The sequence below is a fragment of the Pholcus phalangioides genome, unplaced genomic scaffold (assembly GCF_987345545.1).
Source record: "Pholcus phalangioides strain wild (caught in Gottingen) unplaced genomic scaffold, Ppha-v1.0 ptg000002l_1, whole genome shotgun sequence".
Taxonomy (NCBI): Eukaryota; Metazoa; Arthropoda; class Arachnida; order Araneae; family Pholcidae; genus Pholcus; species Pholcus phalangioides.
In genome coordinates, this window is record NW_028301595.1 from 12,155,583 (window position 1) to 12,182,974 (window position 27,392).

Genomic DNA, 27,392 nt, shown 5'->3' on the forward strand with positions numbered 1-27,392 from the left:
ATGGATTTGAACGACCCATCTCGGAAGACTCTGCGACCCAGTTTGTTGTCGCGACACATAAGTCAAGAACCCCTGTCCTAGACTAAGGCTTATAAAATAAAATTTGGTAGAAAATTTAATTTCTGTTTCCTAGAATCCATTGAAAAACCTTTGTATATTTTTAATGGAAATTTCTAAAAACACGCAAAGAAATGACAAACAACATAAGCCTAAGCTGTGGAGAACAAATCGCTGAGCAAAAGTCATTTCCGCCCAGCTTTCCATACATTATGCGCATGCTCGCGTGCGTATTGTCGCAGTATTTGTACGCGAGTGGGAGAAGCTAATAAAGACATTTTCACGAAATGTCCTTCCGTTCGCCTATTCATTGGACACGGCCGTGGTATTAAGAGCATTGTGTGAAGAAATAGTAATACTGTGTGTATGTGTTTTTGTTTATTATATAAGTTATTTTTCGCTACCCTTTGTGTTATTCATACAGCTGTGAACGTAGCGTACGGCAAACCGGCGAACCAGTCGAGCACGGTGAGGGGCGGTGAACCAAACCACGCTAATGACGGCGACCTTACAACTTTGCACGAGAATAAGTACTGTACCGAGACAAAATCCGAGAGCTCACCCTGGTGGCAAGTTGACTTACTACATCCGTATCCGGTTTCCGTCGTCAGGATCGTCACCAGAGGTTGCTGCGGTAAGATGCCCATCTTCTGCATATATGATGGTTTCTCAAACCAAGGGCTTTGTACATATTACGATAAATCGTTTATTATGAATAATTACAATCGTCTTGGTAAATTTGATAAATGTTAAAAAGATTATCTTTTTCTACCAGAGGTAATGCCCAATATTCACAAGGGTCTGGTTGGTAAATTTGATAAATACGGAAAACATAATCATTTTTTAGGCAGCTTTTTCTCAGCCCAATATATCAAGGAAACAGATATTCTCTGTATTTTACGTCGAGAGGAACTCGGAAAGAAAAGTCATCTGGTCTCCACCGAGACTCGAACCCAGACCCTCTTACATTCCGGGCCAGCATGCTACCATCTACACCACTGGAGACACGGCCCTGACTTCCTTATTTCAAGCACTGTGGTGTAAGACGCTGGAGTAGAGGCATTAGTACCCTCTCTTGACTTCAGGAAATGGCTTCTCAGGTGCGACGGTAGAGATAGACAGCTTCATCCTCTACTCATATATCTCTAATGTCCCACCTGGGAAAGGGGGAGGGGCATTTGCTGAAGTTAAGAGTTTCAAAGAGGCTACTAATGTCTCTACTTCAGCGCCTCAAACCGCAGTGCGTGAAATAAGAAAGGCGGGGTCATATATCTTCAGTGGTGTAAGTGGTGTCATGCTTGCCCGGAATGCCAGATGGCCTGGGCTGTAGTCACAGTGGAGACAAGATGAATTTTTTCTGAGTTTACCTCGGTAAAATCCAGAAAATATCTTTCTTTGATTATTCTTTCTTACCTGCGGTTACGCATAATATCCTGGTATAACTGGTGAATTTGATAAATATGGAAAAAATTTCAAATGAGCCTAGTATGCGTGATGAATATAGTCGGACCCCGATATAATGATAACAAATTTTACGATCGTATCCCGATATAATACATGTATGAATTATTATGTACAGTATATCATGTAGTACGATTTATCATGTTTACCAACGCCGCGACGCTTGGGTTCCATGCATAATCGCTGGTAAAAGTGATTAATTTAGGAAAATTCATCAAATTTACCAATACGCTCGGTAATTATGCAAAATAACCGGTTATTATGTATAATATCTGGTAATCATGCATAATTACCGGTTATTATGTAAAATAACCGAATATTTCACACATTTGCCGTAACATATATACTTGGTATAGCGATTACCAATATAATTTGTGCACCTACCGTTATGAAAGCTTGGATTATCGGCAATAAGATAATTGTTGTATTTTAATTTATAAGCCGTTTAGATCAGAGATTTCGTGTGAAACCCTTGTTGGCTACGAAACTGCTCTACGAAATCCAAACAAACAAGAATATTTTTACAAAATAAACAATTTTATTTCATCATTAATGAGAGAACCCCCTCCCTTCCCAGAAAAGCTCACGGGACCCCAGTAGAAACGTCTGGCTTGCTTACACAAATGCTTTCAAACCTTTTTACATCTGCAAAGCGGTGGAAAATAGTTGAGCAGTTTCACAGGGTGGCAGGAATAGGGGGAAATATTTTGTAAATCTGAAAAAAAAAAGTAACAAATAGGTGATAGGTAAATGATAGGCAACTGTTTATTTACAATATTGTTATTATTAACAATAAATGAAATAAATATAGGAGAAATAATTTCAGCGCTGGAAAAAATGCACAGAAGATTTAATTTGAGGAATTAATTTCAAATTAATTCCTCACTGTGGTGGTCGAGTGGTTGTAGTGACGGACTCGCGATGCGAGGATCCGGGTTCGAACCCCACAGTGGTGGTCGGCTGAAGTTGGTTTTCTGTGGTTCCCAACTTCAAGGCGCAAATGCGAGCCGATCTCCCCGTTAAAAAGTCTCGCCACAGAGAGCAACAGTCCTACAACGATAAATCATTCAATCATAACACTTCACTCATAGTTAGAAAAACTGGCAACAGATGGCAGCACTACACATACCAAGCATTACAGAGAAACAAAAACTTCACGTCAGGTTTCACTACACGTACACGCACATTCCCGCATGTGCCGATTCGTTGAGGGTTCCGCGGGTGGTGTGGGCGGGGTGCATGTGTGGTGTGGCGGTGGTAGGTGGTGCCTCCAAAGAAATGGCTCGGGGATCCATGATGTTCTTGGGTCAGCCACCTCGTTGGGCGGTTTGCCTGTTGTGGCGTTGTATTTGTATTTGAAATTACGAGCAAAAAATATGTAAACGTGAAAAATGATTTGCGGACCTCTGCTGATAGCTAAGACAGAAATAAAAACCAATAGAGCCTATGCTAATGAATAGAGTTCGTTCCGAAACTTAGTGCGCGATTTCCTTATCCCTAAAAAATATTTTAGCAATTTCATGGACAACGGAAACGGGAAAAAAAATAGTTTGTGAATCGACAAGAAGTAAATAAATATTAGAAATTATTTGGCAGACCAACAAAAACACAAAAATAGAAGAAATTGTTTGGGGAGGATCGGTAAAAAAACGTATAAATGGAGGAAAAATATTGAGAACCAGTAAAAAATGTTTACGAGAAATAATTTGAATTTCGGCAACAAAAAAAAGCACAATTAAAATAAATAATTCGAGGACTGGCAAAAAACACTAAATGAAAGAAATAATTTGAGGACCAAAACACAAATTGGGGGAAAATATTGAGGGCCATTAAAAAATTCATACATTAAAGAAATAATTTGAGGACCGATAAAAAGCACATAAATAAAAGAAAAAATTCGAGGACCAGCAGAAAAATACATAAACAGAAGAAATAATTAGTGGACCGTCAAAAAAGCTCATAAATGGAAGAGATAATTTAAGGATTGGTTAAAAAAATATAAATAGGAGAAAAATTTTGAGGACCAACAAAAAATGCATAGGAGGAAGTAATTAAAGGTCCAGCAAACTTATACAGAAGAAATAATTTGTGCACCTACTAAAAATACATAAATTAAACCAATGATTTGAACACGGGCAAAAAGCACATCAATAAGTGAAAAAATTTGAGGACCGGCAAAAAAATACATAAATAGAAGAAATATTTTTCGGACCGACTAAAAACACATAAATGGATGAAATAATTCGAGGACCGGCAAAAAATTCATGAATAGAAGAGATAATTCAAGGTTTGGTAAAAAGCACACAAATTGGAGAAAAAAAAATTGCGAACCGGCTAAAAATACATAAGTTGAAGAAATAATTTGAACACAGGCAAAAAGAAACAGCACGTAAATAGAAGAATTAATTTGAGGACTAGCAAAAAATTCATAAATAGAAGAAAAAATTTACGGACCAGCAAAAAAATACATAAGATATAGGAAACATAAATACAAATAGGAGAAATAATTCCCTATTTTCTTTCTTTGTGAGGCTTTCGTTGCGTGTTCATGACTAAATGAATGATTCATTTTATACTCCGGAATTATATTATTAAATTATTTCTTCACGAAATCGAAGTGTTATACTTCTTTTAAATTCTAAACCTGTTCTAACCGGTTTTAATTGTTTTTTTTTATTGTTATATTATCATTATTTCAGGCCACAAGCCTCTTCAGGACCTCGAAATCAGAGTAGGCAACAGCTCGACAGTTCAAGGAAACCGGCTATGCGCATGGTACCCGTTAACGCTCGGTAAATATACGCATGGTCGTCACCATTTTTTTTTATTGCTCCGACTGACATATTTATTATATATTGTTATTTTAAAATTGTTTTTCTTTGTGATGATATGTTTTATTGATTCATGGTCGCTCTTACAAGACGCGGAGCCCGATGTGAAAACAACAGTGGGGCCTCTCGGGCGTCTTAAGAATTTCGGGGGCCATTTTTACAAATTATACAGGTGCTGAAACATCCATACAAAAAAAAAAAAAAAAAATACAGACAAAATTGAATGAAAATTTAGAACTGAAGAAAATTTTAAATTGATGGTAGAAATAATTCCAAAACCAATTAAAATTAGGACCCAATGGAAGAAATTGTCTAAATTCTAGTAAGAATTCAGAATCGATGAATGAAAAATATGAAGAATGATTGACAGAGATATTTTTCCAACACCCATGAAACTAAAGAATAAATAGAAGAAACAATAGCAGAACTCATTAAAATTCCGAATTCCAGAATTGATGAAAATTCAGAATTTACGAGTGAAATGATTCCAGAACTGATGAGAAAAGCGATTCAGTGATTCCAAAATAGAGAGAAGAAACGATTCCAGAATTGATGAAAAACGTGATTTTTCTGAATTGATGAAAAAAATGGTTCCAGAATTGATGGAAGAAATCATGCCAGAATTCATAAAAATTCAGATGGAATTATTTCTTTTATAAATGATTCCAGACAATTGATGAAAGCAATGATTCCAGAATTGATGAAAATTCCGAATTTTAAAGGAAACTGCACCGCAAGTGCGGGGCTCGATGCGATCGCACCTGTCGCATATCTATCTCTATTAAGACACTAATTTCTAAACTGATGCATTAATTTAGAAAATGTACATTTTCTTTAGGGAAAGAAATTGCATTGCAAGTTATTATTTAATAAAATTTATTACGATATTGAGTTCAATTATAGAGAAGTTTGGTGCAGTCTAATTTCCGTTAACATATTTTTTTATTCATTTCGTGCTGGCAAATAGATTTCGTTCTGTTTCAAGTTTCTGTATCGATGTTTGTACATGATGTGCTGAATTGGTTTCGCTTTTTTTAGCGTCATCTATCTTTGATTTTGAATAATACTTTCTGATTAAATATGCATAAATTTTTCTCATATTTTTTTCACTTTCTATTGCTGTTTTTTTTATTTAAAAAATAACTTTTTTTAATAATTTACAGAATATCTCAATATTTTGATATCACTTGTAAAATAATTAATTATATATAATAAATTCTCGGATCGAAATTTATTCCCGTTTTCTGGCATTGGAAACATAGTCTCGTCTACGATACTTCAATCATGTATTTTGAAGTTTCACGAAGTTCAAAAATCAATTTAGCATGTTTTTCTTTGTAATTATTGTAAATTTGCAATTAATTTTCTCAGTTTAATTAAAATAATTATGAGTTTGCGAAACCTCGTGTACCACGTGACAAAAAAAAATTTGGGGGGAAATTTTTTTTTTAGGTTTCTAAAAAAGTTATTTCTGTTCATGGTGAGGGAAAAAAAATTCTGATCAGAATAAAATTTATGAAAATTTCATTTTTGAAAAATGATAAAAAATCAATTTCATCGTAAACAAATTTTCAAAAACACCATGACACTCATTAGAGCAGGCTTCTTCAAACCGTTGTTCGAGAGCACCCAGATTGTTCGATGCTCGTGTCCGATTTCGTTCTCGCAAGCACTCTTGATCAACGTCTTAAGTAAAACGCCTTGTACAAATTGTACTGAGGGATTGAAATCATGCATTAACTTGTCGTAAGTGCTCTTTTGATGGCGGGTGGGTACAAGCAGTGCTCACGACTAGGAAAACGTTGGAGACCTCTGCATTAGAGTATTTCTTTAACCTTCGTGAGCCCGAAAAATTAAAATTAGTTTAAAGAAACTTGACACCAGTTGCAATTTATGTATTTCATAGTGCTTATTTAACAGCGAAACCTCGCAACAACGGTTCTCGATATAACGGTAAATCCCGTCTACAACGATATTTTTTCCAGTTATGTTTGGAAATACTTAAAGGCAATTGACCTACACAAGAAATTATTCCTTTCATTATGTTTGAAAGGATTTCTTGCATTTCATCTGAAATCGCCAATTCTTAATTTTCACTAAATCTGAAATAAAGTTTCGTTACTTCTCCATTAATTTTGAAATTATTTCTTTTAACTGAATTCTCGCCAATACTGCGACTAAACCACACATGCACTCACATTTCCCTTGGGAATTTCTATCGAATTTGGTACATGCCGTTGCGTGCATATGTGCATGGTTCTAATGTATTTATGACGGCAGAGTTAGGAGTCATTCACGTATTACGTCAGCATCGATCGCTTCCGATTTGCTGACTTTTTATGACAAGGGTGGGTTGAATGATGCTTACGTCATCAACCAACCTTTATAAAAATATGAAATATTCTTAATAGATCTTATTCGGTGCGCTAAAAACGAGAAAACCCTTTCGCTAGTTTGTGGGCACCTGAACTAATATTCTGCCTAATAATAAGTCCCTTACAGATCCACTTAGTAATCTCTAAATGTTTGGCGGATCCTTCAAGTGCTCAGGAAATGTGTCAGGGCCACTTAAGTGCTCTGGACTTGTGCTACGTATCACTCAAATAATCCGTTATCATGCCGCGGATCACTTAAGTAATTAAGGAATGTGCCGTCGGAGTAACTTATAACTTCAATGATGTAGAACTACACTGGGGGTCGCTTAAGTGCTCTAAAACTACGCCACATGTCACTCAACTGATGTCTAAATTGTGCCACGGATCGCTTAAGTGTTCTGGAACTGTATCGCGGGTTACTTAAGTGATCTGTGAATGCACCACGGAACTACTTCTTCGATCTGAAAATGGGTCACGGGCCTACTTCAGTGATCTGAAAATGGGCCACGGGCCGCTTAAATGTTCAGGAATTGTGCCACGGGTCAATTAGCGATCTGCAAATGTGCCGCTTAGTTCATTTTCACAAAATTAAGTTTGAGGGGGCAGGCGACATTAGATAACCTTCAGGGCCACATTTGGTCCGCGGGCCAAGGGTCCGCCTTGTCTTAAGCCTTAAGGAGTGGGTCACAATGAATTTCTTAAAAATAAATTTTGAGTTTTTAGCCTTCAAATAGCATTGAAATTAACAGAAATTGATTATAAGATTATAATTATACATATAAAAGTATTTTCTTTCGAAAAATTTTATTTAAAAAAAATACTTTTTACATTAAAATAAAATAAATTTTCGTCTGGGGGGCGCACGACCCCCTCCCTATGCCCCATCCCGAGTACGTCTCTGATCCCACTAATATGCGTTAGGAGCTGGGGGGGGGGGGTAGTGCTGATGAAATTTTGCTGACGGAGGGCGTCAGAGTTTTGCTGACAAGAGGAGGGGGGTCAAAAATGGCTAAAAATTGGCTGACGTAATACATGAACGGGCCCTTATGTGTGTTTCGTGATCGAAAAGGTGCTGTCTTCAGTATTAGAAGTGAAAGTGGCAGATGCTTGGATTTTCGTTTTCATCCTAATACCGAAATTTAATCATGATCAATTTGTTTCTTTCATTGATTTTGCATTTATATAACTTTGGTTCAAAAAAACAAAGTGAACATATTTTTGGGTGGTTTTTTATATTCACGACTTTATAATTATTTTATTATAACTTTCTGTACCTAAGCCTTTTTGGATGAAAATTTTTCATCCTAAAATATATAAAATTGGTAAGGTGAAGGCGGCATCATATATGTTTGGATTCCGGGCCCTCGAACTCGTTAAGATGGTCCTTTTTATACGTCAAATATGATTGAGGTAGATCATATTTAACCTCTTGAAGTGATCAGTGGTTCTCAAAGTGTGCGTCGCGACTCCTAGGAGCATTCTCCGATCTTTGTTGGGAGTGTCGCGGTGAGTTGGTGGTATTGATGAATATGCCCATTCACTACTTTAGAGTGGGCCTTTTCTATCTATTCGGGGATGTTCGAAAAAATCCGTTAAATCAAGGTTCATTATATCACACTCTAGCTCATTTGTACGGTCATCTAAATAGTGAATCTTATTACGGCAATGGGACTGATTTATCATATTTACCAATTCGAAGTGGCAATTATGGCCACGAAGTGACCGTCAAATGATGAATTTGGTACGATTTTATCATGTTTATATACTAATGACGCTTGGCTATTCTGCATAATCGCCGATAAAAATGATAAATTTAATGAAATTCATCGAACTTACCAAATTGGTCGGTGATTATACATAATAACCGGATTTATCGCATTCGCCGTGACGGATACATTTGATCAAATGTCACATGATGAACATCATCCCGTATTTTCCATCACCAGCCAATATTTATTTGTTGATGCCTCTGATTTTGCAGATGACGGGATCACCAGAGACTTCCCTTGCGCTTATCCAATCACTGGGAGATACGTCTACGTACAGATGGTTGGGAACCACGGATCTCTCACGATGTGCGAGGTCATGGTGTTCACTACACAAGGTAAGGACCATGTCACGTGGCAGAAATTAACTTTTCTAGCAAAATAAATTAATCAAAACAGCTTTCATATGCATAATGCATGATCCATTTCAATTCTTCTAGAAATTTCAAGCGGCCGGTGCGGCAACCAGCTCGAGCCACTCGAACTCACTACATTCAGTCGCACCTGTTACGAATTCCAGACCCAGCAAGGCGGATCATTCCAGGAAGCTCAGGAATACTGTAGGGCCAGGGGTGGTCTCGTACTACACACGGTGCAAGATTTGACGCATAACTTCGTCGCCTCGGAACTGGAGAGGAGGAAAGACCTACTGAAGTCGAAACTCGTTTGGCTCGGAGCCCAGAGAGACCAAGGATTACGGGCCAAGACATGGCACTGGGTCAACGGTAAGGATTCTGTTCCGCATTTCATCGGTTTATATGCTTTCTGAATTTCTTGAAAAATTAACCGGTGTATGTTTAAACTTGCAGATTAATAATCTGTAACTTTTTTCTTTCGACGTACGGTCAAACGGGAATTAGGGTCAGATACGGGAAGTGTAAGGTGTGGCTGTGTAATGCATGCCTTGGCCTAAGCAGGTTATATAATACGTGACCAGAATGGAGTATTAGTACAGCCACGTGCAGCGCGAAATTTATAGAATAGCCTAAGAAATCGTATAAGGAGGAGGGTCATTGAATATTTAATGCCTAAAATAATCTCCCTAACGTTTTTAGAGCTATAGTTATTGATTTATTATTTCTTTGTATGTTATTATCGTCATGACTAATATGCGTCTATTTTCCATCAATTGTAGATGACCCTGTGCAAAAATACCTGTGGGCGGAAGACCAGCCAAATAATTATAATGGGCAACAAAATTGCGTCGTGTTGGATGGCGGAAGGCGTTGGCAGTGGAATGATGTGACGTGTGACTTGGATTATCTACCATGGGTCTGCCAGTATAGTGAGTGAACGTCCCTGTTTGAGGCCATCTCTTGCCATATTTTATGAATAATAATGTATTTTTTGTTTGTGTACATATTGCGTATACAATCACTGTTATGTTTAAAGCATGTTATCGGCGAAAATGTCAACCATCCTCTTGCAGATGAAGTTAAACACTTTCCTATAAGGGGCCGTTCAAGTATTACGTCATAATCGATGGGGGGGGGGGGTCCGATTTGCTGACTTTTGATGACAAGGGGGGGGGTTTGGATAATGCTTACGGCCGCTGTGGTGGTCGAGTGGTCAGAGTGACGGACTCGCATCTCCCCGTTAAAAAGTCTCGCCACAGAGAGCAACAGGCATACAAACAGTACAAATATTCAGTCACTACACATCACTCACTTCACTTCTGAGATATAGTTGGCAGCACTGAAAAATCATACACAACACTAGATACGCACTCAGACTGTTAGCTACACACACTTACACTTCCGGCACAACTCACTAGGTAGTAAATTGCCTATGGCGATAGACATGAGTTGTGCTCGGTTTGAAAAAAAAAAAGGATAATGCTTACGTCAGCAACCACCCTTTATGAAAATATGAGTTAGAATTCAGAGGGGCAGAGTTGATGACGAAATTTTGCTGACAAGGGGGGGGGGGGGGAAGGGGGATCATTGCTTACGTAATACTTGAACGGCCCCTAACACTGAAGACAATGTTTTGAGACAACTATGCACAGTATTGACCTGACACGTTTCGGCACTTTTTGGGTGCCGTTGTCAAATGTTTTAAAAACTAGAATGACGTATCCATTAATCTTAAACTTCTACAATGTAAAATTCATTGTGATGCGTCATACCTGGCTGTCATCTCAATCGCCTGACTGTCTGTTGTATTTGGCTTCGTAATTGGTGACTCGGTAGTGATACTTTCTGAAAATTCAAATCAGTCATGGCGATTTCAAGGGCATTTTAGTGAACGAAATAAGATCGACGCTTGTGATGGGCCACTTTGGTTTCCAGAAGATACGGTGTCTATACGAACTGCGAAGCCACATCTTATACAGCCAAATACAGAAAGACCAATTAGATCAGCGCTTCTCAACCTGGAGCGGTATGGCCTTCTTGTGGTCTTGGAATGTTTTGGGGGGGAGGGGGGGGCATGGGTGAAAATCAAGTGGAAAGGGAAAAGTGATTGTATCTAAGGTGGCCACAGAGCTATAAAAATACCAGATGTTAAAAAAAGAATAATGCTTCCAAGTGAAACATGATTAGAAAAGGTGTGACTTTTTCGGAATACCAGAACAGTCCAAAGAGCCAGGGCCATCTTAACACATGAACTCTTAACCGGCATGGCTCTAGGGGTATAATCTCCATACTATGATTTCGAGAATAAATGAAGCTGTTACTTCTGGACCCACAGAATATCACTTTGCTCAGGGAGCCCATGATATTGAGACGGCTCTGCATAGAACCCGGAGAAGAGGAAAGATCATTGAACTCTTTTCCAGTGACTTGTTGAGTCACTCTGACCTTATTTATAACATTTTTTTCACTACAAATTCCCTTGAAAAGAATCAGTTTTTAAGAAGTATAAAGGGTCTCGCACCTGGTCTTGGATTGGGGGTGCTAGATAAGACAGGGAGGGGGGGGGGGGACACGAAAAGAAAATATGGTCCAGAGGGGGCGATGGTTAAAAAAATAGATTAAGAAACCCTCAGTGAGACGATCAAGATGACGTGGTAATTATTTTTTCTTCCAGTGTCATCAAATATGAGTAGATTAAATAGAATTTTCTTTCTATTCCTGTGCCCAAGGTCCATCGAATTGCGGGAGTCCTGACCGCCGCGAGAATTCCACCATCGATCAAAAGGACTACAGAATCGGACAATCGGTATTATACAAGTGTCCCGTCGGTAGCAAAGTCGTCGGGGACGAAACCAGGACCTGCCAGAGCAACGGTTTCTGGACCGGAGATGCGCCGACGTGCGAACGTAAGTCCATAATTCACTCTATAGCATTTTATTTCGTTTACACCTCGGATGTCAAATGTGAAATCCGGAATCATTCGCTACATATATAAGTAAAGACTAGGAGAAATTATTGCATCAGCTTACAAAGCTACAATAGTTTGAACGTATGCGTCTAGGCATGATAATAATTCACGGACATAATCACGTGTGAATACACTAAAGCTCGTTGTTGAAGATGGTGACACGCTCACGCTATACTGCGTGTTTTGTTTAATAACTTGGTTAAAGGCCGTTGAACTTGTCCAAACACAAAAAGAGAATTCAAATTTATGATTATGAAAATACCATCTCGTCATGCACGCGTAAAACAATTTCGAAATTCTTCAAAAATAAACATGAATGAATACTAATCTGTGAAATGAAGAACCCGTACATAATCGTGCTGTATACCGACGGCCAAATGTGGTCCGTAGATCTGAACCTAAGAACTAAAAGAGTATTAGTTAAAAAATAAATACATACGTATAATTATAATTATTGAGTATTAATTAGTTATGATAACAGATCAAATATTCTTTATTCTCTATAAGTTTAAATTTGATGAGGAAGAGCACCTTATTTTCACCAAAAAATGGTCATCCGAATCAGGGAAGTTTCAAAATTTTTTCAAGTTTTCAACCTAAAAGAAATAATACATTTTTAGGTCAATTTTCACGTTCTTATCTGAGTGAAAACTGTCTTTTCGTGGTGAAACATTCAAAGGATTTTGGTATATCAAGACTCGAAAGAAAAAATTTAAAAAAATCAACCCTTGAAGCGGCAATGACAAGATATCTCGCCTTCATAAAAGCCTCTATAGTTGGGCATTGGCAAGCCCAGATAATTTATAAAGTTGATGTCTTAATAGATAACTATTCCCTGTACCTATTAGTTTGCACCTGCTCAAAATCGGAAGAAAGCCTACTTCATTAAATATATATTACATTTTGGGGGGGTAGATTATTTCTAATTTGCCGCATAAAGGGTTAAGAATAAGGTAAAAGAATAAAAAAATTTAAGGAAACATTAGAAAATTTAATGAAAAGAGTCAAAAATTTAATGTAAAGTGTCAAAAATTTAATGAAAAGAACTAAAAAGAATCAAAAATTTCCGTAGAAAACGCACCAAAACACGCAAGATTATTGGACGGGCCGCATTGTCGAGCATCTGCTGTATATGTTCTTCTTATTATTCAGATGTGAATTGTGGAAGTCTCGACGGCATACAGTTCGGCAGCTTATCCTTCCCAGAGGGACGCAAAACTTTCAACGCTACAGCTCGGTACGAATGCGATTCAGACTACACCCTAGTAGGTAACGACACCAGATGGTGTGTGGGAGACGGCAAGTGGAATGGCACTCAACCATCTTGCAAATGTAAGGCAACGAGTTATTATATATATTTATTTTTTTCGCATCAATATCATTTTTTATTTATTATATCATAATATGTTTTTACACAGTCATAGATCTATACTGTTCGATTCATTGATGCAAAACCATGATGTTATGGTGAACTTAAAAAATATATATATTGATAATATCAAAATCATGTTTTCATGCAATTTTTCTCTGTCTATAAACTTCTCTTTTATTCAAACCCATGCTTTCATTCAGTGGACCAAATGCTATACATGGCATTTGAAGGTATCGATATTTTCTTGTTTTGATATTCGTAAGCTATGCATATATACTGTACTAAGGGCGAGGCCACAACTAGAGGAGGGGCGGGGGGGGGACGATCTCCGTGGGAAGTAATAGTTACTACCACGATATATTGGCCGTGAATGTGTTTTAGAAACGTCTATTTCTTGAAAGGAGCTGTGAAGTATTTTTTTAAGTGGAGGGCTGAATCGAATAGGTTTGGAAATTTCTTACCGTGGTCCCGCCCCCCTCACGCATTAGCCGGCATGCCGGAAAATATCGAAGGAGGCCAGCATGAATAGAAATTCAAATCACTGATTCTTTAAAAAAAATTCTTAAATATGATTTACTATGAAAACCCATTTTATTGACTGAACGCATGCTACTAAACCACACATGCACCTAGTCCATATTCCTGCGGAATATATTCCTCGTCCATGTATTGCGAAACTTCTAGACTGAATGCATACTGTGATCCTTATTAAACCTCGCTTTTCTTGGCATGCCGAGAACAGACCAGACAAAGCACTCAAAAATCTGGTGTCTCTCGAGTTTGCCGACGTGATAGCTAAAAAATTAAATGAAAAGAACTAAAAAGAATCAAAAATGACGCCCCGCATTATCGAGCATCTGTTTTATATGTTCTTCTTATTATTCAGATGTGAATTGTGGAAGTCTCGACGGCATACAGTTCGGCAGGTTATCCTTGCCAGAAGGATGCGGTACGTGTGTACCATGATTTCAGTCAATGGGTGCTATTACCCAATGACCCATAACTGGGTAGTAGTAGTAGTAGTAGTAGTAGTAGTGGTGGTAGTGGTGCCGGTGTTAGGCAATGGGTGCTTTGAGCGGTGTACTACAATTTCTCGCTATATTTAGATAAAGTGATGTAATTTCGAAACATTATGTTGCAGAATATTTATGAATCATCGAAATCCACCAAAAATATTCCCCTGTGAAAACTTATGATGGGTTCCACTGATTTGATTTTTATCAAATAAAATTTTTAACGTGACTGTACATTTTAGAATTTTGTCTCTATGTGTTGGTTGACACGAATGAGTTAACTAATGGGTACCTAATTTGTATATAATACTAATTACTACTTATTCGCGCATGTATCTCGCAGACATTCCTCTTGGGGATTTCTAACGAATCGGTACATGCTGAAACGTGCGTTCTGAGTGTATGCGTGGCCTTAACGCATTCAGATTATCGGGCTTACGCGTGTTTCGTGTTTTAGTGTTGCTACCTTCTGGCTTCTACATTTTGAAGTTATAATCACAGATGCCTGAATTCTAATGTAATGAATCATGTTGAATTAAGTACCTACTTTTTGTAAATAGGCTCGCATTCATGCTTCAAATTACGTATATATACAGGTTGTTCAGGTGAATTGAAAAGCCTTGGTTTATAATGAGATCAACTCCTTAAATTTATTTTCAGGTTAATAAAGCTCATGTGAGCACCCTCTGCATATTTCCAAACGGTATTCGGTCTCGTGCCAAATATTTAGTATAGCATTTGAGGTGCCATTAACCCTTGCAGCGGCAATCCCGAAATATTAAATGAAAGTTGATCTGCTTTATTTCAGTCACCCTGAAATATCTCAGGTTCTCAAAACGCTTTTATTTCAGCACCGACGAGCCCAAATAAGCGTTGAATTGTTTTTAAAATCATGTTTTCCCACCCCCACTCCCCTCCCATCTTCACATTCTACTCAGTTCCTATACTGATTTTAAGAGCGTGCGACTGCGGTGAAAAGTGCCTCAAAGCAGCTGTTGAAAGTGCATATGAGCTAGCATGGTGGAAAAACTTGGAGCGCACTTCCGTAGCCAATCACGTGTTGTTCTCTCCTTCTGTTATTAGGTTTTATTCAAAGTTAGATAACAGAAGAAGAGAGAGAGACAGACTGTGTGTGTGGCCTTTTAGATAAATTTTGTCCGGTCCCTGTATATTCTGAAACACTTAACATTTAACAGTATGCAAACGAGTACGAAGCAGGATAAATTTCAGCCTTCCAGACCAGTAAAGCTGATACCAGGGAGAGTCTACACCTTGCGGCCACGTAGGGGTACTGGAAATTCACGAAACTGATACGGCGTTAAATGACGAACTTTTATTAGAGAAACAATAAACACTTAACATGTAAACGTAGTGAATTAATGTCACTCATAAGCCAATGTAGCTTCGGGAATGATGAAATTCTCCTATTTGCCCAGGAGAATTAAGATGTAGGGTACTTATGAAAAAGAAATGACGCCTAGAACAAGCTAAGCTAAAACATCTGGGTCTCCGAACGTTGGCTGACTTGGACCAGGATTTCCTGTGACGCAAACATGACATCGATTTGTCGTTGTACGGCTTACACGACTACAACTTGTGGCATGCAACACACGTGGACGGACCGCCCCCAACTTTGATTATAGAGTCGAGACGTGCCAAGGACGCTACAATATCAATTTAGACTTCGATTCTTAGACCACGCTTCACCATAATTATTTCGTTGATTTATACTCCTGTAATCGGACTTGTTATTCTGTTATACAAATTTACACACACACACACTTATTTAACTTAATAATATAAATATTGTTCACCATATAAAATGTAAATATTATTAATAATATAATATGTGTGTCCAACGGGTGCACACCCATCTGTTGGGAACGCTTCGATATCTCCTTGAGATGGAAAGAGCGGGGTGTGTCCGGTCCTTCAATGTTCAACTATGCAAACGCAAAGTTTCATGAAATGCGATACGTACTGTGACTGTTAAAATTTTAGCTACATTTCGTCTTGCAATTTCAATTATTCTGCTCCCGAAATATATGTAAGAAATTACAGTTACATTTCTTTTCATGAATCTTGATTACAGACCACTGGTGTCCCATCTTGGAGTCCCCAGTCAACGGAACTCTCGATCTCGAAGGCGCCAAAGCCGGAAACGAGGCCAGGTACAAGTGTGAAAGGGGTCACAAATTGGAAGGAGACGAGCTCAGGAAATGTGAACTCGGTGGTCAGTGGAGTGGCATCCAACCCACGTGTCGGTGTAAGTGATCGTGCTCAGAAGACCAATGGTCAAGTTATGATGAGACGTATACACGTTTCTATTAATATTACATTTCCGTAGAATACAACAAACGCATCATGTAGTAAAATGTTGTTTTATAACTGCATTTTCAGTCGTGGATTGTGGCCTACCCGTAAAACTAGGCAACGGAAGTTTCCAGTTGATAGACAGCAGTACAACGACTTACTTGAGCAGAGTAACCTACAGGTGCAACGACAATTACACTCTGCAAGGAATGGCCGAAAGGACTTGCCTGGAGACTAGCAAGTGGAGTGGTAGAGACCCTACGTGTAAACGTGAGTTCCTTTTCTTTTTTTTTGGCATTTTCATACAAGGATACGTAAAACGGGATGTTAATCGAGAAGAGCCGCCCTTAGGAAATGTGCGACAGGTGTGGTTGCACTGAGCTCCGTGCTTTTGGGAGCTCCCGCAGTCACGGTAACGGACATAAAAATGTGTACCAATTTTAATTTTTTGTTGCAAGTAAAGGTGTTTGAGCTGTGTTATGGAAATATAGAAATAAATTAAAAGGAAAGGCTCGTCTCTTGTGAAGAACACTCTGCCCCTTTCCCCTAATTCATCCCTGATATTCTCAAAAGTCATGGGCAGGGCAAAAAATTTATGCATGCTCCGGGTGCAATTTGGTTTCCAGTTTTGAGCAGAAAGGAGCCAGAGATCCAATCAAACAAGAGGCTCTAAATTATTGAGTTAAATTTTGTTCCCGAAATTATTTGTAAGTTTCCATAAATTTTCAAATTATTCCTTTCGTGAATTCTGAATTTTCACCAATTCTGGAATTATGTCTTTCATCAATTCTAGTATTTTATCTTCCATTAATGCGTATTGGAATTATTTCGTTAGTTTTAAATTTTCATCGTTTCCGAATTTTTTGACAATTCAGAATTTTTATCAATTCTGGAGTCTTCCATTAATACGTACTGCAATTTTTTTCATTAATTTTAATTTTTCATAGATTCCAATATCCAGATGTATACACTCATGTCCATAAATTGAGGATAATGCCAGCTCCGGCAAATAAAGATTCAGAAACAAAACAAACGTTACTTATTCATAAAGCCCATTTATTAAACAAAAGATAAAGAACAAAAACGATGGTGTATGTATGATACCATTCATAAAAACTACGATTTTTGCTCCCTGAAGCAATTGTAAAAAATATCTCCTTTACAAAAACTTTCTATTACATGGTTGGTATGATGCATACATTGTATGTCTCCCATGCGATGAAATACAGTCCGTACAATGCCTAGGCATGCTGAGTATCAAATTATCGATCTGATCTTGGGGAAGATCACTCCACTCAGCAAGCAATGCTCTCCGAAGTTCTGGTACACATGTAGGAGGTGGTTGACGGGCTGCAACTCGTTGGCTAAGCATGTCCCACACATGCTCTATCGGATTCCAGTCAGGTGAGAATGCTGGCCATTCCATACGTGTTATATCCTCAGATTCAAGGCATTCGTTTACGATGTTTGCTCAGTGAGGACGGGCGTTGTCATCCATAAACACAAATTCTGCGCCCATGGCACCCCTAAACAAATGTACATGTTGTTTCAGAATGATGTCCCGATAAATTTGGACTTTCATGGTTCCGGTTTGAACATGCAGATCTGTTCTGGAACCCAGTATAATTCCACCCCAAACGAGCAATGCTGCACCACCGTAACGGCGTCGTTCAATGATGTTGTCTTGGTGGTAACGGGTACCTGGCGTTCTTCATATGAAAGTCCGACGTGAATCAGACTGCAAGCTAAACGTGGAATCGTCGGAAAACATCACACAAGCCCACTGTGACGATGTCCACATTGCATGTTCTCTACTCCAGGCTAATCGCTGCCAACAAAGTTGCCGTGAGCAGAACACATCTGACAGGTGTGCGAGCATATAGACCAATATCTCCCAAACGTCTGTACACGGTTTGCCTTGAAACTGTGGTACCCGTGGCTGCAGATAGCTGACGAGACAGGTCGGATGCTGTGCTCCGTCTGCTTCTTTTGGCAGTTACTGCCAAATACCGGTCTTCATTCGGCGTTGTAACTCGGGGGCGACCTATACTGTAACGTCTACTGACATTTCCGTTATCTTGGAATCGTTGCCAAAGCCTAGAGGGCAATTCCAAGTTCCTCGGATACTTCCATCTGAGTACGCCCACATTCCAGGCGGCCGATAATTCTACCACGTAAAAAATCATCCACATGCGTCCTCTGTGTCATAACTATTCGCTTATGGCACTGAGCGCCTTACAGAACTCTGTGAACAATGTCACTTCTTTGCCACCATTCCTTCTATACCCTCTTCTTACACTCTCGTCATTGTGACGTACTATCGGCATCATCTGGTGGCTTCCTGAAATTTGCATATCATTCTTGCAGATGTGTGTGATAATTCTACAGGTGAAATTTTTACTTTGGATTTCGATTTTTGTATTCGATTTGTATTTTCAAAACTAATGAAAATTAGGATTCATGGAAGAATAAATTTGGGAACTCTTATAAATATTATGTCTCAGAATTTTTAATTCTTTCATCACGTCCTAATTTTCATTAGTTTTCAAATTATATCCTTTCGTTATATCCTTAAAATTATATCCTTTTTCTGTGGTTCCCAACTTCAAGGCGCAAATGCGAGCCGATCTCCCCGTTAAAAAGTCTCGCCACAGAGAGCAACAGTCCTACAACGGTAAATCATTCACCCATAACACTTCACTCATAGTTAGAAAAACTGGGGACAGCACTACACATAACAAGCATTACACAGAAACAAAACTTTACGTCAGGTTGCACTACACGTACACGCACATTCCCGCATGTACCGGTTCGTTGGGGGGTTCCGCGGAGGGGGGGGTGCATTTGGGGTGTAGCAGTAGTAGGTAGGGACTCCAAAAAATGGCTCGGGGATCCATGATGTTCTTAAGTCAGCCACCACGTTGGGCAATTTGCCTGTTGTGGCGTCGTATTTGTATTTGTATTTGTATTTGTATTTGTAATTTAAAACTTTCTTGAGTTCAAAATTTTCATTAAAGTTTGTGTCAAATTTACATTTAATTTTGTGTTTTCCGATTTTTTATGTCTATTTTTCAGAATTCTCTGTACGTATATGTATTTTGTAGTAATGCGTGAAATTTTGGATTTCCCTCCCCTATAAAATGTATAAAGTTTGACCTAAGGGTGCGTCCAAATTGTTAAAACGTCCTTAAATTCGCGTCCAGTCAGGGCGGTCCTGGTATGGATATCATTTTCATGCTTGTCTTTCTATTGGCAGTGATCGACTGCGGAAGGCCGGACGTATCGAAGGGCGTCGAAATACCTCAAAACTCCAGTTTCACGATCCATTCCGAAGTGAGGTTCAAATGCAAGCCTGGACACTTGATGACCGCCACAACACAGAAAGTTAACAAGGAAGACAATTCAGTCTCGAGGAGATGTCTCGCCGATGGCAAGTGGTCCGGCCACTCTCCAACGTGCACGTGTGAGTATATTCTGCCGGTATCGTATCATACTTTCACGTACATGGGTTAGACATTTTCTCAGATGCTCCAATAATAGTTTGTATCGTGGATTATTATAGATGTGGACTGTGGAAGGGTGCAACCGCCTTTACGAGGAGAAGTCAAATACCCGGATGGATACACTCATTTACATAGCGCAGCCGTATACTCTTGTAGCTCGGGGTTCAAACTCATCGGTACTGATACCAGGACTTGCGAATCGGACGCGAAATGGACTCTTAATGCACCAAAATGCCAAGGTAATTCCATTTGTCTTAGACTTTCCGTGACCTCCCTGTTTTACCTTCCAGACAATAATACAGCCACTTCCTGATTTACGAACGATCGAGAGTTACGTACTTTTCGAGTTATCCATATGAACTAAAATCTCCACTGTTCTTAGCGATTTCCAGATAGACTTTGGCGATATCTGACAAAAATGTTTCAACTACACTCTCCTTGCTCTCTCTCTCTCTATCTTAGTTCTGTGTTTTTAAGGAATGCATGCTGTATTAAAATTTATTCATGTACCATGTATACGCAGGACTCAACTTTAACAAGGTCCCTGTGTGAAAAAAGGCATTGGGTCCTCCCCAGTGAATAGTGTGAAAAATTTCAGTTAGTCAGTAATATGCATATGAGTATGTTGCGAATATGATTCACCAGTGAATATACATATATAAATTTTAGGACCTCTAAAATTACGGAGACCCTGGGCATAGAGGGATACATGGGGTGGTCGGGGCGATCAGCCCCTCGTTCAATGAATGATCCCCTTTCGTCCGGCATAGGTGGGAGGGCGGAGGTTGACATCCCCCCCCCCTCGTTCGAGCGGACTGTATCCGCTTATGCCCCTGGCCAAATGCCCCACTCACCCATGCGGAAGTCAACCTTATGTATACCAGGATGTGCTTGTTGGATGTGGAGACCACAGAAATGAAACATGATTAAAGGGGGGTAACCATGGTCATGGCCGTCTTTAAAGATTCGTTTGCCTCAGCCAAAGTGATTTTTAGGGCATTTTACCTGGCTCAAAGTATTGGCATGCCAACACACATACTTACTCTAGAAAACCACAGTACCAGATATCATCGAAGAGCCTTCCTGCGCCCCTATGACCCCCTCCCCGCAGTACACAGGTGAGCCTATGTGTTTAGATCATGGCTGCCTCAACGTATGGACAGTACCGGGGAGGGCCTCATGATGATATTTGGTTTCCAAAGTAAATATAGAAATTGCAGACAGATACTTCAAGCTAGATGGGGGCCCCCCCAGAACATCACTTTACACGGAGGGGCCCATGATGTTGTTAAGACGGCCCTGACGCGGATAAAAAAAAACATACTTTAAAATATCTAAGAAAAATTCAAGAAATTTGTGAATTTTTTTCCTGCCAAGTTGACATGATTTTAACTCACGGACGGTGCTCGTAACAGAACCTGTTCGCAAGTCGGGGAATGGCTGTATTTACCTGATACCAGTGTTCGCCAATACGCATCTAGATGCGCCAAAATTCCAAATTTCATTAAAGAGTTATTCTTAAAAAAAAATGTATTTTTTACAAAACTACCCCCTTAAAATTTTGGAAAAAGTAAAATTATTTTTCAAAATCATTTCATCCGATAAAACCTACGTAGTATCATATATGAGCATATATGAAACATCTTTTTGGACTGAAGCTCCTGCTGCCACCTATCATTTAAATAACACTATTGTTACAACTTTTCGAGTGTAATTGACGACCAGTTTTTGATTGGTGTACTGAACAAAAAATAATATGATGTGATATTATTATTAAATATTTTATAAAAAATAATATTTGTTAAATTATTTTCTTCGAAATTTCAACAGTTGCTGTTCGTGTATTGTAAAATAATATCAGTACAGTAAAATGTTTCGAATTTGTGGAAAATTGGGTCACTAAAACTAATTGGTTTGATATTGTAGATATTGAGAATATTTGCAATCGACGAGATTTATTTTGAATGTAGTGGAATCTGATGGGGTAGATGCTTTAACCCCTGAAAACTGTTAACAGTATATTGATATTGTTTTGTATTAGTGAGAATATTTTATATATAAAGGGTTATATATAATTTAAAAAAAAAAATTACCGGTGGTTGTTTTTAAGCAACCATTTTGCCATTGGCTGATCAATATCTTTACCTAAGCAGAGAAACCAAGACGAGAGCTCGGTACTTCGCATCAACTAGCAACGGCATTAAAAAGACAAATCAGAATCGACACGTTTCTGATTTGGAAGCATACAACAATGTCTTACCTTGTACTGCTTTTCATGCGACACATTAATCGAAAACTGGTCACTAATTTTATTCGAAGAACGGTAGCAGTTCAATGATGTTTCTTACATGTATATTTTGCGGACCAGATATGCGATATTTCTGCCACTCGCGGGCCAGAAACGTGCATATAAACAATGATCATATGACCCGTATTTTATAGATATTCGTGTAAACGGGATGTTCATGTAAATCTTTGAAGTCCCAGCCAGTATTCGCCAATACGCATCCAAATTCAATTTTACTCCTTCAAATTTCATTGAGGAGCGAAAAAATACTCCTTCAAAGTTTATTTAATTTTTTTAATTAAATTTAGTAGGTAATTTTTCTTACTGATAAAAAAAATACCCCTCAAAAGTTTCGTGAGGAGTGAAATTACTCTTCAAAATTCTTTGTCTGATAACACCACCTGGAACTGGTCTCAGTTACGTGGTGTCAGTAGATAATCACCGTTTGGTGTGAAGCGATGATGCCTGGGGTCCATCGGTGCGTACTTCGTACTGAATTCCGGCCAAACGGTGATTATCGCCAAAATCTGAGATTGATATTGATACAGGTATTTTGTTCTTTTGTTAATTTCTATAGAAGTCCGATGCGTACCACCGGAAATACCGAGAAACGCCACAGTCGTCTACGGTGGGAACGACAGAGCATCGGCGGATTCATTTCGAGTCGGATCAACAGTACAATACAGATGCATCTCTGGACATCTTGTCAAGGGACCACCATTACGTACGTGTCAACCTGACGGCGAATGGTCGAATGAGACACCGACTTGCATATGTAAGTAACACTGGACAACAAAATTACAAAAATTTTCCGCTTCCGAGATGAAAATGGTCATTTCTTAATTAATTCAATGTGCTGAATACGAATATCACAAAGAAAAATCTTTGAAAAAGCTACGAGTTTTTTTACGAGTAATGTGTGCGTAGTATTGCGAAAAAATGTTTATACAGTCGAATCCCGTTATAACGAACTCCAAGAGACCGGAGAAATCACTTCGTTATAACGAAATTTCGTCATAAGGGAATTCCAGGTTTTTGCATTTTGTTCTTACGTAAACTTATCTGGGAGATTAGAAACGTGTTCGTTAAAACGACATTTTCGCTGTAACGGTATCCGTAAAAACGGAATTCGACTATAATATGTAAATATTACACTGCTCCACAAAAAAATATCTGTTTCATGTTCTTAAGGAAAATTTAATGGTTTCAGGGTATATTGTGGCAGCTGATTCTGAATCTGGGCATTGGTTTTGTCAGATTGGCTATAGTTTTTGAAATAAAGGAAAAATTAAAAGCACCATATAAATCACATTGTTGAGAATATGCATTTACCTAAAAACTAATAACAATTTGACAAAACCAATGCTAGATTCGGAATTATCGCCGCAATATCACCCCAAAATCCCAAATTATCTTTGGCAACAATTTACTATATTTGTATACATAGAGCAAGCACAGTTTCAATGTGATTTATATGTTGCTTATGGTATTATACCATTGAACTTTAATTTTCACGTTATCTCAAAAACTTGCGCCAATCTGACAAAACTAATGAGATTCAGAATTAGCGCCCCAAAATCATCTTAAAATCGCTGAAATATCTTTTGCAATGATTTCCCAGCTCTCAAGAAGATATGGATATGCATGTTTATAAGATTTTTTGTTTTCTGTCTATAATAATCTGATTTCTTTTGTTTAGATATCGATTGCGGATTGCCTTTCCCAGTTCCCCACGGCCATTGGCTGCTGCCGATGAACACCACGTACTACGGAAGTCAGGTCGAATACGTTTGTGACCACAACTACAGAATCGACGGTCCACCTCGACGACTCTGTTTGGAAAATGGAACGTGGAGCAACAGCGAACCAGTTTGCGAAGGTTCGCTAATTTATTTCATCACTTCCATCGATATGAATTCAGCTACTCCTCGACTTATGAATAGGTTTAAAAAAAAATCGTCCTTGAATTAAAATCGAACCCAAGAACACGGAACAAGCACAACTCTGACAACATAAATACGTTAGGGCCGTACATATATATATACACGCACACAGCACGTTCCGACATGTACCGATTCATTAGAAATTCAGCAGAGGGATGAGACTACGAAGTGCATGTATGATTAAGTAGTGGCAGTGGTTCGTGAGTGAAGGAGTGGCTGTACTACTTTAAATCGCTTAAAAAATTATCATTTCTCATTGCATCACATTAGGCAGCATGATCAGACGACCCCCACCTTCTGTTATGTGGGTTCCTACACAGGGGCCCTTTCTAGTAAATTTGAGTGTAAAAACATCAAAAAAAGAAGATAAGACTCATCTCAGGCTACAACCCTGTCAGCTCCTCTCATATGGGAACCATGAGCATGATTAAAGCGACGCTGATTTGAACCCATATCGGGGTACTTAATTGCAATGCAACATTCAAACTTATAGGTGATTAGCCAATAAGACACCAATGAATCTCAGGGCCGCCGTCACCAGTTGCGGGCCCAAGTATAAAAATGATAACGGAGTCGGACCGCAAGTATGAATGAAAACGTATTCTAGTTGCAGTTACCTGGGCCGAAAAAAATATTAATTTTTCCATAACTGATAACGCATGGGCTCGACCGGGCAAAAGGCCCTGTGGGGCTCTGATTACTATTCTCTGAGATGCTGTTTTTTAGGCAGGTTACCTAATTGAATGAATAATTGAAATCACACATAAGGTAAAGTAAATCTTATGTAGGCTTTTTGATTTTGATGATGGGTATTTCTTGTTGACAGTCGTGTCCTGCGGCAAACCACCAAAGAAAGACAACCAGACTATAGTGACGGGATTGAACTACATTGTGGAACAAGATGTCTTCTACAGCTGCAATAAAGGCTACCAGATCAACGGAAATGCAACCAGAACTTGCCTGTCCGATGGCAAATGGAGTGAAGACACCCCTTATTGTTCACGTGAGTATCGATTAATATACAGAGGGTCCCAGAACTCTACCTCCAAAATGAGAGGGGGGGGTGATAGTACCCCGTTAAGAGAAGCAATTTTTCCAAAGGAACGTAGGGTCGCAAATGATTTTCATTTTCAGTGCATGTTAACATGGAATTTGAATCACTGGCGTCTAAAATATAGTAAAAAGTCCTAAAGTAACCAAGGGAGTGAAAGGGGCGAAGTATTTTTTTCTTCCTTAAGTCCCTGTCATTGTAAGGAAGAAATTTTCTTGCCACTTCTCATTACGTGAGTAAGGTTTGCCATATTTTGGCAACATCTGAAGTGCGGCAGAGATCATTTATTCCCTGAATAAGTTGGTTGTGAAAATGGGATCCATTGGAAAAACTGTTTTTCTTGGCGTGTGCTCCTTTCATTTTGGCGGTAGAGCTCTTGGCCACTCTGCATAGTGATAACGAGAAAGTATCTAGTACCCATGTACATGATGCTAAATAAGAGTTGCATTTTTTTTAATTGCAGTTGTTGACTGCGGGACGCCCTCGGCGATTTCTAATGGACAAGGCTTCTTGTCGAACGGTACGACGACGTACCTGAGTATGGTGCAGTATCGATGTTTGCCCGATTTCCAGATAATCGGTGACCCGACGAGGATATGCACGGAAAGCGGCGGTTGGAGCGGAATCGAACCCAAATGCGTCGGTGAGTGTTCCATTCGAGCACCGTGATCGAATTCAGTTGTTTCGCGAGAAAGAGAGAGATTTTATGATCAACAGTCATATGAAATCATTGATTATTATTTGATCATTACTGAATTTCGATTTTTTTTATTTGATATAGATATAGTTCTGGATTCAGAAAACTCAGCTGATGGAAGATGTAAGTATATAACATCATCTCGGCTAGTATTTCTTATCGCTTTTTCGCTCATAGGCCCTTCGGGCCATGTTTTATTCTTGCGACCCTTGTCGTAATCATCGCACTCTCCCTCTCTCATCTCCCTCTCTCTTTTTCTCACTCTCCCTCCCTCTTCTTCACTCTGCATCTCACTCTTTCTCTCTCTCTCTTCATCTCACTCTCCCCCTTTTTCTTCTCATCCCCCCTCTTTCTCTCTCTTCATCTCACTCTCCCCCTTTTTCTTCTCATCCCCTCTTTCTCTCTCTTCATCTCACTCTCCCCCTTTTTCTTCTCATCCCCTCTTTCTCTCTCTTCATCTCACTCTCCCCCTTTTTCTTCTCATCCCCCCTTTCTCTCTCTTCATCTCACTCTATCTCTTTTCTTCTCCCTCTCTCTTCATTTCCATCTCTTTTCTTCTCACTCTCCCTCTCTCTCTTCATTTCCATCTCTACCTATCTCTCCTTCTCAATCTCTCGCTAGCTCTTTACCCCGCTCCCTCCCCCTCTTTATATCTCTCATTCTCACTTTCTCTCCCGCTTTCATACTCCCTCTTTCTTTCTTCCCCCAATATTTCCTACTATCTCTCCTACTCTATCTTGCTCCCTCCCTCTTTCTTTCTGGCTCTTCCTCTCATTCGCTCGCTCTCTTGCTTCCTCTCACCCTACCTACTTTTATCCCTCCTACAACCTCTTTCATTCTTTTTTGTTCTCCCTCTACCTTCTTTTCTTCCCACTTCGCCCTCTTTCCTACTATATATATATATATATATATATATATCTCACTTCCTCTCTCGCTCTTTCCGATCGCGGTCTCTCGCTCTCGGATATATGGCCTCAGGATTATCTTTTAGGCTGTAACAATATTAACATCGTCACAGAAATCTGTATTGAATACAAGTTCAATTTTACTGACAATTTACAATACTTCAATTTTTCTTTTTTATTTTGAATAGTTGCCGGTGGCCAAGAAGCTGATGCCTCCAAGACTATAGGTAATAGTGATTTTCAATTCAGCCTGAATAAAGCTGGTTTTTGTTTTGATCCTTTCGTAGATTCATAAAATTCAGATCGATTGAATTCAAATTTCTGTATTGTTTCTTTTTCACAATTTTTCAGGAATCGCAATCGCTGTAGGCGCTGGCGCCTTACTTATAATCATCATAATCGCTGCTGTGATATGCATGAAAACGTAAGTTTGTAATTATTATAAAATCAATCAAAGAACAACTTGATCGAAATTTAGAAATTTACTCGTTATT

The 27,392-nt window shown here is 38.9% G+C and overlaps 1 protein-coding gene across 1 annotated transcript in view; it reads left to right on the forward strand.

The window, feature by feature from the left end:
* LOC149089424 (P-selectin-like) overlaps positions 1–27,392 on the forward strand; it is an 89,779-nt gene that overhangs the window by 56,482 nt on the left and 5,905 nt on the right. The window contains exons 4-21 of the mRNA XM_089238406.1: positions 482–691; positions 4,218–4,310; positions 8,706–8,828; positions 8,931–9,215; positions 9,626–9,775; positions 11,576–11,752; positions 12,967–13,146; positions 16,292–16,465; positions 16,600–16,782; positions 19,769–19,975; positions 20,075–20,254; positions 22,880–23,077; positions 24,002–24,181; positions 25,072–25,248; positions 25,760–25,939; positions 26,078–26,116; positions 27,087–27,125; positions 27,250–27,322. Of these exons, the coding sequence (XP_089094532.1) occupies positions 482–691; positions 4,218–4,310; positions 8,706–8,828; positions 8,931–9,215; positions 9,626–9,775; positions 11,576–11,752; positions 12,967–13,146; positions 16,292–16,465; positions 16,600–16,782; positions 19,769–19,975; positions 20,075–20,254; positions 22,880–23,077; positions 24,002–24,181; positions 25,072–25,248; positions 25,760–25,939; positions 26,078–26,116; positions 27,087–27,125; positions 27,250–27,322 (2,848 nt within the window). The remainder of the gene's footprint in view (positions 1–481; positions 692–4,217; positions 4,311–8,705; positions 8,829–8,930; positions 9,216–9,625; positions 9,776–11,575; positions 11,753–12,966; positions 13,147–16,291; positions 16,466–16,599; positions 16,783–19,768; positions 19,976–20,074; positions 20,255–22,879; positions 23,078–24,001; positions 24,182–25,071; positions 25,249–25,759; positions 25,940–26,077; positions 26,117–27,086; positions 27,126–27,249; positions 27,323–27,392) is intronic.